This window comes from Crocodylus siamensis, chromosome 7 (genome assembly GCF_052110815.1).
Source record: "Crocodylus siamensis isolate JL-2025a chromosome 7, ASM5211081v1, whole genome shotgun sequence".
Lineage (NCBI taxonomy): Eukaryota > Metazoa > Chordata > Crocodylia > Crocodylidae > Crocodylus > Crocodylus siamensis.
In genome coordinates this window covers 21,268,679-21,283,703 of record NC_143401.1, presented here as the reverse complement: position 1 = coordinate 21,283,703, position 15,025 = coordinate 21,268,679, and the positions used below count along the sequence as shown (strand labels likewise).

Here is a 15,025-nt window from a genome sequence, read left to right as displayed (position 1 = left end):
ATATCAATAAGACTTGCCAATTATTGAATGGAAAAGTTGCGGTTGGTCTGAGGGTTTTGGGTCTGCCCGGAACAGGGTATTTGGGTCATAAATCCATTGCCAACAGATGCCATTAGAGTTGACCTTTTCTACTGCTTCCTTGCTGACGGTTGTTCCAGAGGTTTCAGTCCATTTCAGCTCTGGTATTGAAACTGCTGAGAAGAATAAGTCTGCCTCCCTCCAGAAAATCAGAAAGGACTTGGTCAAGGTTGACATTAGATTTTCTTCTTGGCTTCATTGGCAGTGTCAGGAGTTGGGGCATACACACTGATAATTAGTGGTGTATTGGCTCCCCTCCAGTTTAAGACAGAGAGTCATGAGATACTCATTCTGACAGAGAACTCATTGAGTTGGTTTATGAGTTTATTCTTGATGGCAAAACCAACTACATGAACCCAGTGTTCTCCTTCCTGTTTAATCTTCCAGAAGAAGGTATAGCCACCTCCATGTTCTTTGAGCTGCCTATCTCCTGCTTACCAGGCCTTGCTCAATGCAGTGACATTGATATTGTCACTTGAGCCATGGTTGTGATGCCATGCTCTGGCATTTGCTATTTAGATTGTCCATGAGGGTGCTGATGATCCAGGTCCCAAAACTGATTGTGTTTTCTTTTATCTTTTGACCACTGTAAAGATGATCCCGTTGGATGCAGTTATCTAGACAGGAAGAAGATAAGCTATGTTTAGGGCACCTTTTCTAACTTCCTCCATGTGGGGTGAGCAGAGCAGATCCTGAAGCGGGCTGCTAAGTTGCAGTTAACAGTTGTTGAATCACACTCCTGCCTTGTCCAAGTGCTAGACAACCTTATAGTAACTGCTGCCTTTGTACCAGTTCACAACTAGGAATTTTCAGACCCCAAATTCCTGCTCCTGTCATCACTAGTTGGTTGCCAGAGGGCATAAAAACATTGAAAAAGCTGTTTTCATGGAAGACACCTGTGCAAGATTTTTATCGTGGAGAAGCTGCTGCACATCAGCTTCCACGCAGTTCTTGACAGATGGAGCCTTAATCTTATGGCAAGAAGGCCAAGGCAATTGGAGATCTCATTCTGCTGCAGACTTCATCAGCCTTTGCAGCCATGGAGTTTCTAACATCTTCCACCTGCTCCACCATTGAGGACTCGTGGCTTGGGATCGAGCTGGTTTATTATAGTGACCATTCGCTGGTTGGTCTGCCTGAGACTGCTTATTTATCAGTTATGCCTGCTTATTTTTCAGCTAACCTTCCCTGATGGTCATTCCTCTGTCTGCCACCTGTGAACCTGCTGTCCCCAGACAGGCATCACAAGCAGTGGGGCCCCAAAGCCCACTCCCACTCCAAATAAGCCTAGGATCTCTGCCCAGCTTCCCTAGCAGGGAAGTGGAACTGCCATGCAGGCTTTCTGCTTCCCACCCGTACAGACTATGATCTCTGTGGGCAATAGGTCTTCAGGCAGTAGATTCCTGGTTGCATCCCAGAGCAGCCCCATTGCCTTGCATGGATTTGTGTGCGGGGCAAGGAGCAGTGGAGGTTAGGATGCCTGGGGGAATGACTTGTGCTAGGCAGAGAATGCTCTTCGTCTGCATATATTGTTGAACTGGTTCAAGGAGGACTGGCTCCGAATTAGTATTTGATTTTCCTGGTGTGATTTGGAAAAACTTTCAGGAAGTATAAACCCGTCTAAAGTGGCCTGTATGTCTAGACTCTTGGGGTTTAACATATACTTTAAAATGTTCTGAGCATTACATCTGTCCATACCAGGCATGGCTGGTGAATTCAGACTGGTGGGGCAGTGGAGTGTCCCATGGGAATGGGTCGGGGGGAGGGGGGGATGTGTAGCAGTCTGGGAGCAGAGTGGGGTTTGCAGCCGGCTGGGAGTTGGGGGTGGAGGGAGGTTGCAACTGGCCAGGCACTCCAGCTGGTAGTGGGGAGACTGAAAACCCCCACACCCCCAGCCAGCTGCAACTCTAGCACGGCTTGCTAATTAAAATGCACCCTCCTCCCAACCTCCTCTAGCATGTGTAAAAATGCCCAAAGGGACCAAAATGTTGATGGCAGAAGAGCTGCAAGGTGTCTAGTACTTCTAAAAACAGTGTCACTCTTTTCTGTGCTTAAATTTGGATGTAGGCAGCTTTCCTTTTAATTATTTGAGGGAAATAACTCAATTTCGCATTCCCATTTGAAACAAATAAAGCCTTGGGTTTGATTCTAGAAAGCAGCTTTGAATGTCAGCACGAATGTGGATCTGGAACTGAAATTCTTTTGGTTTTTAAGCTGCAAATAATCAAGCTTGGCCACTTGGGCTGCTTACAGATCTTAAGCCTTTCCCTCTCCCCTGCCCCCCTGGTGCTTTACTTTAAATTGGGCATGCTCCCATGCCAAGCCCAGTGCATGTCCAGAAGAGGCTTTGTGTTAGTTGGACTTGGCTCACCCAACATCTGTATAGGTCAGTTGCTGTACTGGGGCCTTCTTGGTGCCTTTATCTAATAGCTGATTGAATCAGCTGTTAGATAAGTGCCAAAAAGCCCCACTGAAGAGCCTGATCTATGCAGATGCTGTGGAGCTGGGTTGAACTAACATGCTGCTGCTTCCGGTAAAGCAGAGTTTGTTTTTTAAACATCTGTAAGCAGCCGTAATGTGCATCCTTGACCAAGTCAAGGAGGTTAGTGAGTTCACCCAACTGAATTTTTAAGATGGCTTTTGCAATGTAAATGTAATGCAATGTTAATCAGGTCTTCCTCACTGAATGCATGTATGGAACAGTGTTTAAAAGAAGGAAAACGTTAGCTCTCATTCTTCTATAATTGACTGCTAGAGGACAGAGTTGTGATAGTTGTATAAAGGGTAGTATTGATAAGTGATAACAGAGTCTTGTAAAGGGTCAGTGTTCTCTTATTCTACTTTTTGGAGATTAGGACCTAACATGAATTGGCAAGAAAGGCAGCCCATCCTTCCCCTGGTACATCTGAGAATGGGATTTTGTGGCTAATTTGAAGGGGATTCCATCTGAAAAGGGCTTATTATTCTTTTGAATGGGGAAAAGAATAAAATCTATGAGGACTAGAGTTGGATTTGAGTTGTTCATCAAATAGTAAATTTGATGGAAAATATCGTTTTTAAATACTATGTGAATGCAACAAGTAGTTTTCTAAAACACTGGTTCCTTTTTTTGTTGCTGGCCAAAACCATAACATTTGTTTGAAACTGCTTGTTTCTAAATGAACTTTTACTTTAGATTTGACTTTTCATTTCTTTATCTTAAAAAAAAATAAATAAAAGTTTTAGGGGGTCAAACAAAATATGCCACATCAATCCAAAATGATTTTTCCCATTTTGTTTTGGGGCCACAAATTAAAACTTCATTATTTACACAGCTCTAATGAAGACAATAGTGCTTGCTTTGGAAGTGGCTCTGGATTTCCTAGAAAAGTGAAAGAGTTTTTCCATGTTCCAGTGTTACTGAAAGGGCTTTACTGCATGCTAACCACTTACATGGATAATGAGGTGATAGCATTTTCTCCTTGTAGAACTGGGAAATTTAGCTGAGATGAGGCTGGCTGTGTTCTATGCCATTGTAAATGACACGAGCAGTTCCCTAAGCCAGGGAAAAGCCAAATCCCTTCCCATTGCTGCATGCATGGGGAATAATATGATTTAGAGTTTTCCAGTAAAGAATAATAGGGAAATCAATCAGATCATTACTCTACCATGACTACACTTTGTGGAATGTCTTTTGGTTTGGCCATATGAATTTGTTGTTGCCACATTATCATATAATCATAGAAAATTAGGGTTGGAAGGGACCTCAGCAGGTCATCTAGTGCAACCTGCTGCTCAAAGCAGGACCATCCCCAACTATATCATCCCAGCCAAGGCTTTGCCTAGCTGGGTCTTAAAAACCTCCAAGGCTGGAGATGCTACCACCTCTCTGGGTAACTTGTTGCAGTGCTTTATTATCCTCCTAGGGAGAAAGTTCTTCCTAATATTTAACCTAAATGTCCCTTGCTGCAACTTGAGACCATTGCTCCTTGTATTGTCATTTGCCACCACTGAGAACAGTTTAGCTCCGTCCTCTTTGGCGATTACCCTTTGCATAACTGAAGATTGCTATCTCCCCCACAATCTTCTCTTCTCTAGATTAAATAAGCCCAGTTCCCTCAGCCTCTCCTCAGACGTCATGTTCCCAACCCCCTCACCATTTTCATTGCCGTCTGCTTGACTCTCTCCAGTTTGTCCACATCCTTTCTGTAGTGTGAGGCAGGACACAATACTCTAGATATGGCCTCACCAGTGCTGAATAGAGGGAAATATTCACTTTCCTCAGTCTGCTGTTAATGCTTCTACTAATGCAGCTGAGTATGCCATTAGCTTCTTGGCAACAAGGGCACTCTTTTGGCTCATGTTCAGCTTATTGTCCACTGTAACCCCCAGGTACATTTCTGAAGAGCTGCTGCTTAGCCAACCAGTCCCCAACCTGTAGTGGTGCATGGGATTGTTCTGTTCTAAGGACGGTTGTTCCGTCCTAAGTGCAGGACTCTGCACTTGTCATTATTGAACCTCATGAGATTTCTTTTGAACCAGTCCTCCAATCTGTTGAGGTCTCTTTGAACCTTAGCTCCAGGGTATCCACTGCTCCCTCCAGCGTGGTGTTGTCTGCAAACTTGCTGAGGGTGTATACTATCCCATCTTCTAGGTCCATCAATAAAAATATTGAACAAAACCATTCCCAGGGTTGACACAGACTGCCAAGCAGACATCAAGCCACTGACTACCCTCTAAGCCTGATGATCCAGTCAGTTTATTGTCCACCTTACAGTCCATTCATCCAACTCGTACTTCCATAGCTTGCCCTGCCTGTGAAAATTGTTGTTGTAGACCATATCAACAACCTTGGTAAAGTCAGGGTATATCATATACACTGTTCTCCCCGCATCTACAAAGCTCATCTACTGAGATGAGGATGACCAGTCTGTAGTTCCCTAGATCCTCCTTCTTCCCTTGCTTAAAGATGGGCACTATATTTGTCCTTTTCAAATCATCCAGGACCTCTCTCAATTGCCATGAGTTTTCAAAGATGATGGCCAGTGGCTCTCCTACTACATTGGTCAACTCCCTCAAAACCTTTGGGTGCATCTCATCCTGCCCCATGAACTTGTACACATCCAGCTTTTCTAAATAGGCCTGAACCTATTGTTTTGCTGTTGTTGGCTGCTTATCTCCTCCCCAAACTGTGCTGCCAGGTGCAATAGACTGAGAGTTGACTTTGCCTGTGAAGAGTGGGATGAAAAAGGCATTGAGTACTTCAGCCTTTTCCACCTCATCTGTCACTAGGTTGCCTCCTGCATTTGGTAATGGACCCATGCTTTCCCTGACCTTCCTCTTGGTGCTGACATAGTTGTAGAAACCCTTCTTGTTACCTTTCATTTCCCTTGCTAGGTGCAACTTCAACTGTGTTGGCCTTCCTGATTTCATCCCTGCATACCTGGACAGTGCTCTTGTACTTCTCCCTAGTTATTTGTCCAGGTTTCCATTTCTTGTAAGCTTCCTTTCCTCCAGATCCTGAACTCAATCATCTTGTGGTTGCTGCTGCCCAAATTGCCTTCTGTTGCTACATTCCTCACCAATTCTTCCCTGTTTGTGAGTAGCAAGTCAAGTGAAGTACAGCCTCATTTTTCTTGTGGGAAACTAGAGGTGATAGCATTACTACCAGAAACAGGGAGAGATTTCCACAACGAGCAATATGTTCCTCAGCACTGGATTACCCTGAGGAAATTGGAGATGAAGGATTATAGAGGTCCAGGTGCTGGTGCTCTGAGGTTCTTTTGGTCATCTCTTCCTCTAAGCCCACTGAAGAAGCTGCTCTGCAGCTTACAGGATCAGGGCCAAAGTTACCAACAAAATGTTCTCCACCTCTGGGTTTGTGCCAGGCTATTGCCAACATTATGGTGTTATGTGGTGGAGTCAAAAGCAAGAGGTACGGAGAGGCACGTGCAGATGTCACAGAGGCAGATGCTTTATGAGGAACAATCCTGAAGTGTCAGAAGTAGAGAGAAGTCTTTCAATGAGACCTGCAGCCTGATTGCTACTTGCTGCACAGGAGGGACTATGATGCTGACATCAAGGGTAGTACATGAGACAGATGAAACAGGGAGGAGCTCAAAAAATACCATGTGATAATTTCTGCTCTCTGCTTATAGCCCACAATGCTGTATGTGTCTGACTTGCTTCCTTCTTCAATGAGATTATACCTATTGTGCTGAAGGAACCTTCTGTGGTTTCTTATTATCAGACTCCAGGAACAAGAAGGGAGGCCCAGCTGCCTCTTCAGACTGGCTGCAGGGCCCCGTTGGTTTTTGTGTAATTTTGAATTTCACCCACTAGATGACAAGTCTAATGGAATACATGATAAATGAACAGGAAGCACTTTTAGCTGCTTGCTGTGCAGCAGACCAGAAAAGGTTACCTTGTCTATACCTTGTTCTGATAATCCATTTAAGACCAAGGAAATGGTGGGAAATACAATTAGCTCCCTAATGTTGGAAGAATGCAAGATAGAAAGGGAAAGGAACTGGATCAGGTTAGTGCTGATGAAGGAAAATGACTGAGGTAGTGAACAGCAGTTCCTAGTGCTGTATGCCTCATAAAAACAGGGGGAGTAGGGATGGAAGAGACCTATTAGAGTATTTAGTGTATCCTCTCCAGGGCACTGGATTACTCTCTGCAATATATTATGGTATCTGTTACTTCAGGATGGTTTAAAATTACCAGGTCTGTGCGTTCTAGTCCAGAATCTTTTCCAGAGTTCAAGCCTAACATTTCTCATTTAATTTTTTCCGATTGTGTCACACCCCAGTGACCCTAGGCAGCTTTGCACATTTTCATTGATGATGACATTTTGGAATGGGGCTTGGGAGGCTTAGGATAGTGTCATTTCAGAAAGAGGGGGAGTTTCCTAACTCCAGTAAGAACTCATATGAATAGTATAGCCTTCAGTTTACAGCATAAACCAGTTAAAGTGCCAATATGTAAGGTGGGCAGCCATTTAAATTGTACAAAAGGCACTTGCTATTTGCCAAATGCCAGTGATTTTGGTGTTAAAGGTACCGCCCAGGCTGATTTGAACAGGCTTGCTGGGGGAGTAGCCTACACTTATGTTTCCACCCCTCATTAATATTTTTTTTGTTTTTCAGAGTCTGCTATTAGCCTCTGCACAGCTGTTGGCACCTCATTGAGGCAGGTTATATTGTTACTCAGAAGGATTTGCTTCTAAGAGCAGTCTTGAATCCATGGAACCTAGCACTGCACTGGCAGTAGTTGAGATGGGCTAGAAAGAATAGCCTGGATGTCAGGCAATTTTCTGATGGCCTAAAGAGCCAGGTATATAAGCCTAAACTGTCTGAGAGATCACCTGGAGGGTTGCTAGCATGTACAGTGCTATGACAAATGTTTAGTTGGTGTTTGAATACTATGGAATTGATATTGCTGTCTGGACAAGCAGAGATTCCCTGAAAGAGAAAGGAAACATGGAAAGGGACATCCATGCTGGGAGGAGGGGGCATTAGAGGAGGCTGTTCTTGCCTAGGAAGCAAGGGTACAGCAGCCAGACTGTTGTTTGCATTCTAAAAATGTCTTTCCCTTGGACATTCTCACACTTCATTTTGTCTGTACTTGTCTTTCAGCCCGGTCCAAGAGTTTGGTGATGGGTGAACAGCAGACTGGGCTGCCATTAAGACCATCTTCTCCTAGCCCACAGGAACGAGTGCTCAAGTGTGGTTGGCTGAAGAAGCAGAGGAGCATCATGAAGAACTGGCAGCAGCGGTGGTTTGTGCTGCGTGGGGACCATCTCTTTTACTATAAAGATGAGGAGGAAACCAAACCTCAGGTAAGGCTGTTCTGAGATATTGTGCACTAGTTTTCACTTCTGGGTAGGTCACAGTCACGGGGCTGTCTTAGAGCCCCTTTTCTAATTGCACCAAAAGCTGGAAAAATTTGATAGCAGGAGAAATAGAATTGATAGGTGCCACTAACCTAGATAGTAGTCCTCCCACAGATTGCAGTGGGTGGTGACTATCAGTGAATAGATAAAAGACCTGTTTGGATGTACAGGGCAGTCCTGGGGCATCATGCTATATTTTCTCTGCTAACTGAAGGCAGCTATCTGTGTGTAATTAAAGCTATTCTGGTTTCTTTATGCCTCACAAGAAGCAAGAGAAGACAGTTTATACAGGTACTGTTTACACCAGGGATGCTTAACACCTAGCCTGCAAGCCACATCCAACCCCTGAAGCCATGTCATCTGGCTTGCAGGGCTCCTAATGGGGCTGATATTTGGTGGCAGGGGTGCAGTGGCAGTATTAATTGCCACTCCCCAGCTGCCAAATATCTGGACCTATGAGGAGCTTTGTGGGCAGATGCCACGTCCTGTGCACTAGATCAGGCACACAAGGCCAGAATGGTGTGGGACTAAGTGGCATGGGATCTGATCGGGGCATTGCAAGATGGAATCAGGGCAGTCTGGGGTGGGATCTGGGTACAGTGAGTCTGATTCAGGTAGTGTGAGGCAGGGTCTGGGCACACAGGGCCCACTCCCACGCAGTGATGCTGTTCAGGGTCCAGCCCACGGACTGGCAAGATGTGAGCAGTGGGGTACCCCAGGTCTTGGTCCTCGGGCCCACATTGTTTAACATCTTCATCAGCAACTTGGACGAGGGGGTGGAAAACATGCTGTCCAAGTTTGCTGATGACACTAAGATGTGGGGTGAGGTAGACACACTTGAAGGGAGAGAGAGGCTGCAACTAGATTTAGACAGACTACAAAAGTGGGCAGATGAGAATAGGATGGGGTTCAACGTAGACAAATGCAGGGTGCTGCACCCTGGGAGAAGGAATCTGCAGCATACATACAGGCTGGGGAGTTCCTGTCTTGAAAGCACAGAGGCAGAAAGGGATCTTGGAGTCATTATTGACTCCAAGATGAACATGAGCTGCCAGTGCCAGACCACAGCCAGCAAGGCCAGCCATACCTTGTCATGCATCCAAAGGTGCATCTCAAGCCGGTCCAGAGAGGTGATACTCCCCCTCTGTGTGACTTTGGTCAGGCTGCAGTTGGAGTACTGCATCCAGTACTGGGCACCGCACTTCAAGAGGGATGTGGCCAGCCTGGAGAGGGTTCAGAGGAGGGCCACCCACTTGGTGAGAGGGCAGCAGGACAGGCCCTACGAGGAAAGACTGAGGGACCTGAACCTGTTCAGCCTCAGCAAGAGGAGGCTGAGTGGGGACCTGGTAGCTGCCTACAAACTCATCAGGGGAGATCAACAGCAAATAGGTAGAGCCCTTTTCTCCCTAGCACCACCTGGGGTGACGAGGAACAATGGTAATAAGCTGGTGGAGAACAGGTTTAGGTTAGAGATCAGGAGGCAGTTTTTTACAGTTAGGGTGGCCAACATCTGGAACCAACTTCCCAGGGAAGTGGTCCTCGCCCCTACCTTGGGCAAATTCAAGAGGAGGTTGGATGATCACCTGTCTGGGGTCTTGTGAACCCAGCATTCATTCCTGCCTGTGGCAGGGGGTCAGGCTAGATCTGTTCAGGTCCCTCCTGACTCTAGCTACTATGAAACCTACCTCTATGCCACTCTTCCAGTCTACACAGCTAAAGGTTGAGTACTGCTGATTTACACAGTGCATCACTGCCTGCTCCAGCAGGAAAGGCAGATAAGGATTAGTAAGAGACTGGTGTTCCAGCTAGAGGGAGCAATGACCAGTAGAGGGAGACTGTATCCCATTCCTATCTCACACCTCAACTCTGCAAGGCATGGTACCAGGAACAAGGGAACTTAGCCATGGTGGTCAGAGAGCTGAGGCATGGGGGAAAAAAACACCTTGGAGGACTACTTCAAGCTATTTTGCTTTAGTAGAAAATGTGCATTTTCATGACTTGGAATCACTGTAAATATCAGAATCTTTTGGATTCTCTGTGACTAAGTTCACCTTGGAAGCTATAATTGGCAAGAGGTTCTGTTAAACATATGGAACTGGTGAGTCTGTTGAACACTTGATGATGGCACATGAAGGGGTTCGTTTAGAGGTATTTTTTTCTGAGTGTGCTTCATATTTAGTAGGCAACCGTCAATTCACTGGATCAATGGTGTGCATAAGAGGTCTAGTCAGATTCCTGATGAATTCTTTTGTGGCTGACGAGCCCAATTCGTGACCAAAACAGGTTGTTACATGTTTTATAGATCCATGTGCTGTCTGAGTCCAGATTTACAGCATGCTGCTTTCTTTCTTTCTTCCATCCTCTGGATCAAAGTCGCTTCATATTGAGCTGCACCCAGTGCCAGATATTCCCTCCAAATCAGACTGGATTCTGCATGCTCCTTCCAACTTTCTACCTTGATGTTGAACAACTTCATATAATTTTTGCATGCATTGTAATACTGCCATAGAGAGCAATCCCACTTTCTAGAGCTGTCTTGAATCTCACTAAACAAAATATTCTTGGGAATATGGTCTTCTCCCATTCTCCTGACAAGGCCAGTCCATTGCAACCTCCTCCTCGTGATAGTGCTTTCTAACTGTCAGTCCTATGCACTCCAGTACCTCTCTGTTTGGTGTTCTGTCTTCCCACTTTATTTTCAGGATCTTACACAGAGATCTCATGTGGAAACTGTTGACATGCCTAGCATATGTAGTCCACATTTCTAAGCCATAAAGCAGGAATGACAACAAATCTTGTATACTCGCATTTTCACCTTAGCTGATTTGCTGTTATCTCATACTTGTTTCTGTAATAGCCCAACATTCTTAGCTGCTTTTCCAATTCTGTTAGTCAGTTCAGTTTGAAAGTCAAGATTCATGTGGATCATAGAACCTAAGTAGCAAAAACTGTCAACAACACCAAGAGATTCATCTTCCAGAGTGATGTTAGGTTTGGTTCTTTCACCCCTTGGTACATGATCACCAGGGATCCGGGTTTTTATTTGCTGTGGAATAATGTGGATTTTCTCCTTTAAAGGAGGAAAATGCAGGAAATGGTTGGTTTTCCTTTTGCAGACTTGCAGAGTTCCAGCTTGCAGGGAGCTGGTTGGGGCTGGAGGAGGAGAGTGATTAGTGGCAGGGGCATGCATGCATGCACTTGGCAGCCAGGCAATGTGGTGAAGAGCAGCTCTTCACCAGTAAGTCTCTAGTGGGGGTGTAGGCAACACAAGGGAGTGGCGGGGAGACGTAGATGATGCATTGGGCAGAGTGGGGGGGGCACATGCCCCCCCTCAGATTTGTGCGTCCACAGCAGGTACAGGGCCGCAGCTTGGCTGAACGGGCATGGGCAGGAGCCACCTCTGCAGCCCAGTGGGTGGGACCCCTTGTGGGAAGGTGGAGTGGGGTAGCGAGACTTGCCACCACTGCCAGGACCCCTGCACCAGCTGCCACTAGCAGCATGAGGAATAACAGATCAGGGTAGAGGCCATGCTGGCCTTACCATCTCCTGCTACCAGCTGCTTGTGTGCCAGGCTGTGGCTCCACTCTGGAGGGGAGGTGGGGTAGGGGGCAGCGTGTGTGGCCTGAAGGGAACAGTGGTGGCTGGGCTGTGGAAGTGGGACAGAGCTATGGCCCAGCCTGTGAGCAGTTGGCACCAGAAGGAGGTAAGGGCAGTGCAGCCCCCACTCTGTTCCATTACTCCTCTCACTGATGGCGGCGTGGCTGGTGTTGAGGTCCTAGTGGTAGTAATCACCATAACACTCCACCCTCCTGCACTGCATCCTGCCCCCTGGGCTGTGGAGATGGCTTCTGCCCATGCCAGTCCTTCTAGGCTGAAGCCCTGTGTTTCACTGTGGGTGCGCAAATCAAGGGGGGCCATGTGCCCTGCTCATGTCCCCGACACATCACCTATGGTGTTGCCTGTGGCGGGGCACCCCCCTGACCTCATGCATCCCGTCCTACCCCACACACTGGGCATGGGGGTGAGGGGGCTGCAGGTCAGGAGTGAGGTACATTGGTGGAGATAGGGGATTGTGAGTTGGGACTGAGGGTTGCTGCCAGGACTGGAGGGTCTGTGGCTTGGGAGTGAGAGGCATTGGCATATCAGGGCTGCTCAGTCACAAATCAGTGCAGGGGGGGCAGCTGCAGCTGGACCTGCATCCTGGTGAGCAAAGGGGTAGGGGGAGCTCTGATTTTTCTATGATAAAAAACCAAAATCAAACACCAAAGTATATAGGTATTTATAATTTATTTTATTATAATGATTTGAAGCACTGGTAGGCTTCCAAATTGCTTTAAAATTGTAAGTATATCAATAAAACATTGTGTTCAATTGAGATGAGAGAGAGGGAGAATCTCAATTGAACACAATGTTTTATTGATATACTTACTAATATATATATAAGTACACCAATAAATTGGTCCATATTGTATTGGCACTGATAAAAGGAAAATTAACATTATCGGCAATTGACTTTTTTTGGCTGATGCAGCCTGTAATGTTGCAGATAAATGCCATGTGCATAGCCACAGCACGTGTGCGGCCAGCTTGGCAACTTGGAGAGTAGTGTCCAGCTGGTAAGTCTGTTGGGGGAGGAGGAATTGGGGGGGGTCCAGATGGAGGGTCCTGCAGTGAGGAAGGGAGTGGGGCTGCAGCTGGGGCAGGCACTGCAGGGAGGGCTGCAGGGCTGCTTGTGCCACTGTGCACCCCCCTGCCCCAGAGGAGACACAGGAACATGTGCCCCTCAGATCTATGCGTGGGGCGAGAGCAGGCTGCCTCTGCAGTCATGGGCTGGGGGCAGTGCCGGACTCTTCTCCAACCTGCAGCAACAGCCTGTCCTCGCCCTGCACGCAGATCCGGGAGGCACGTGTCCCCATCACCTTGGCGGGGTGGCACGCAGTGGCAGGAGCCACGCCACTCCCTCCCTGTGCCCTCCAGACAAGTCTGTCATGGCTCCATCCTGCACCCCACCCCACCACAGCTGTACAGCCCCTGCTCCTGCTCCACTCCCCATCTTACTGTGGGACCCTCAATTTCTTCCCTTCCACCCCTTCCCCCAAACAGACTTACCAGCCCGACATTGTTCTCCAAGCTGCTGGGCTGCATATTGGCATTTGGACCAGCATCAACTCATATGGTTCATTAATAATTGGCCATTGGTATCAGCCCCAAAAACTTTTATCAGTGCACCCCTAACATATATAGTGGCCTTTTATTTTAATTGTGGAAAAACCCAATTTTATCTTTTAAATAAGATCATTTGCTATTTAAAAAAAAAAGACCACCATCCCTGCTGATCAGTCTTCTTGAGACTAGTTGCCATCTCAAAGGTCTTGCATGATTCAGAAAATCTGCCCAAGGGATTTTGCAGGGAATATTCACTGTGGGCAACCAGCGCCACATCATCTGCAAACTGGAAAACTCTCAGAACCAGTTCTTTCTCCTTCTTTTTTTTCTCTAAACCTTGCAATGTTAAATAAGGCTTTATCTAGCCTGATTTGAAGATAAATGCTGTCACTGTCCTTGAATGCATGAATAAGCAGGCATGGAAAGCTGATGTTAAAAAACACAGGGGCTAAGACGCACCTCTGTTTCAGCCCATTGTTGAGGTCAAAGGCATTTGATTCTTTGTTTTCATAAGCTACAGTTGCCTTCATTTTGTGATGTAATGAAGGAATCATGTTCAGCTGTTTGCAGGACAACGCCATTTCTTCAGCACACTTAAGGTCCTGTCTGTTGACGGTCAGAGGCCTTCATCAGATTGATGAAGGCTAAGCACAATAGTATTTGCTTTTCTCTACACTTCATATAGGGGATTGGCAAACATCTATTATGACTGCTTTAACAGAGGTGTGGGAACTGCCATCTGGAGTGAGTATCATCTGACTTTTGCAACTGCACAATCATGTAGTGATATAAATAAGCTAAATCACCCAAACGTTGACCTTGACTGAAGCAGGATTGAAGTTCTTAGGATCATAGGAAAGCAGGGCTGAAATGGGACTTCACAAGGTCATCTATCTAGGCCAGCCCCTTGCTCATGGCAGGATCCTCTCTGACTAACCCATCCCAGTGAAGTGTCAGTCTAGCTATTGTTCTCGTTTCCATGCAGAATGAAAGAAAATGCCAAATCCCCAGTGAAATGGAATCCCAAACAGTGACTAGTTCTGTGTGTAGTGATTAAAAGAAGGGTTCTTGTCAGGAGAAATATAAAGATGGCAAGTTTTTATTTGTAGATCTGTGGCTGCTTCTACATTTGAGCAAAGAAAGGCAGGTCACTTAACCTACCAGCTCATCTTCTGGAAGACCCGTACTGTGCATTAGTAATTTGCTTCTGGTTTCAGATTCCATAGCTTCCACATAAATTGCAACAAAAGTATTTGTACTGCAAACTCCTCTTAATTATGTGCAGTGCTGACTACTCCAGACAGTCGGGGAAGGGGCTGTTTAGAGTGGTCAGATGTTCCATTGATCCTTACGTTAGGTTTTTGCTCAGAATCTCTGAAGGCCTTTTGCCAGACAGTATTGATTGTGACTGGTAATTCTCTTACAGGTATGCAAATAAACACAGAATATCAGCTTTGATTTTAAACTGTGATGATTTGCCAATAACTTTAATAAAGGGGTTGTTCCCTTTCACTCAGGGTGTGATGGAACCAGGATTGCATATGTTTGAAGAGAAGAGGAGGAAGGAGGAGAGGGAGAGAGATTAATTTGTTTTTTCGCAAAAATAAGACTGTTTTCTTCTGATCTCGATTATGGAAGAAGCAGGAAAGGGGACTCTGAGCGCAAAGTATTATGTATTAATCTGCTCTTTGTTAGAGATATTTATACTTCTCTTCTGAAAAATACAGCCTCTGTACCAGTGGAGGCCAAACTTTTGCCACAAGTTAAACCCTTTCAACTCCCCAAGTACTACTCCTGTGTGATGTTTGAGTGGAAGCTTTCCAGGCCAGGGAGCTTCTTTTTCTTTGCTGCTTAGAAAGTGCCCAGCAGGAACAGGAAGCAGTCAGGACAAGGGCTCAGAGGACT

At 46.1% G+C, this 15,025-nt stretch overlaps 1 protein-coding gene across 2 annotated transcripts in view; it reads left to right on the top strand.

The window, feature by feature from the left end:
* Window positions 1-15,025, top strand: part of ARHGAP22 (Rho GTPase activating protein 22) — a 306,841-nt gene that overhangs the window by 27,584 nt on the left and 264,232 nt on the right. The window contains exon 2 of one of the 2 annotated variants that reach the window (XM_090057610.1): window positions 7,698-7,900. In XM_090057610.1, coding sequence (XP_089913736.1) covers window positions 7,698-7,900 — 203 coding nt within the window. Of the gene's footprint in view, window positions 1-7,697; window positions 7,901-15,025 lie in introns of those variants that run through there. The other variant, XM_090057615.1, reaches the window with a different exon arrangement.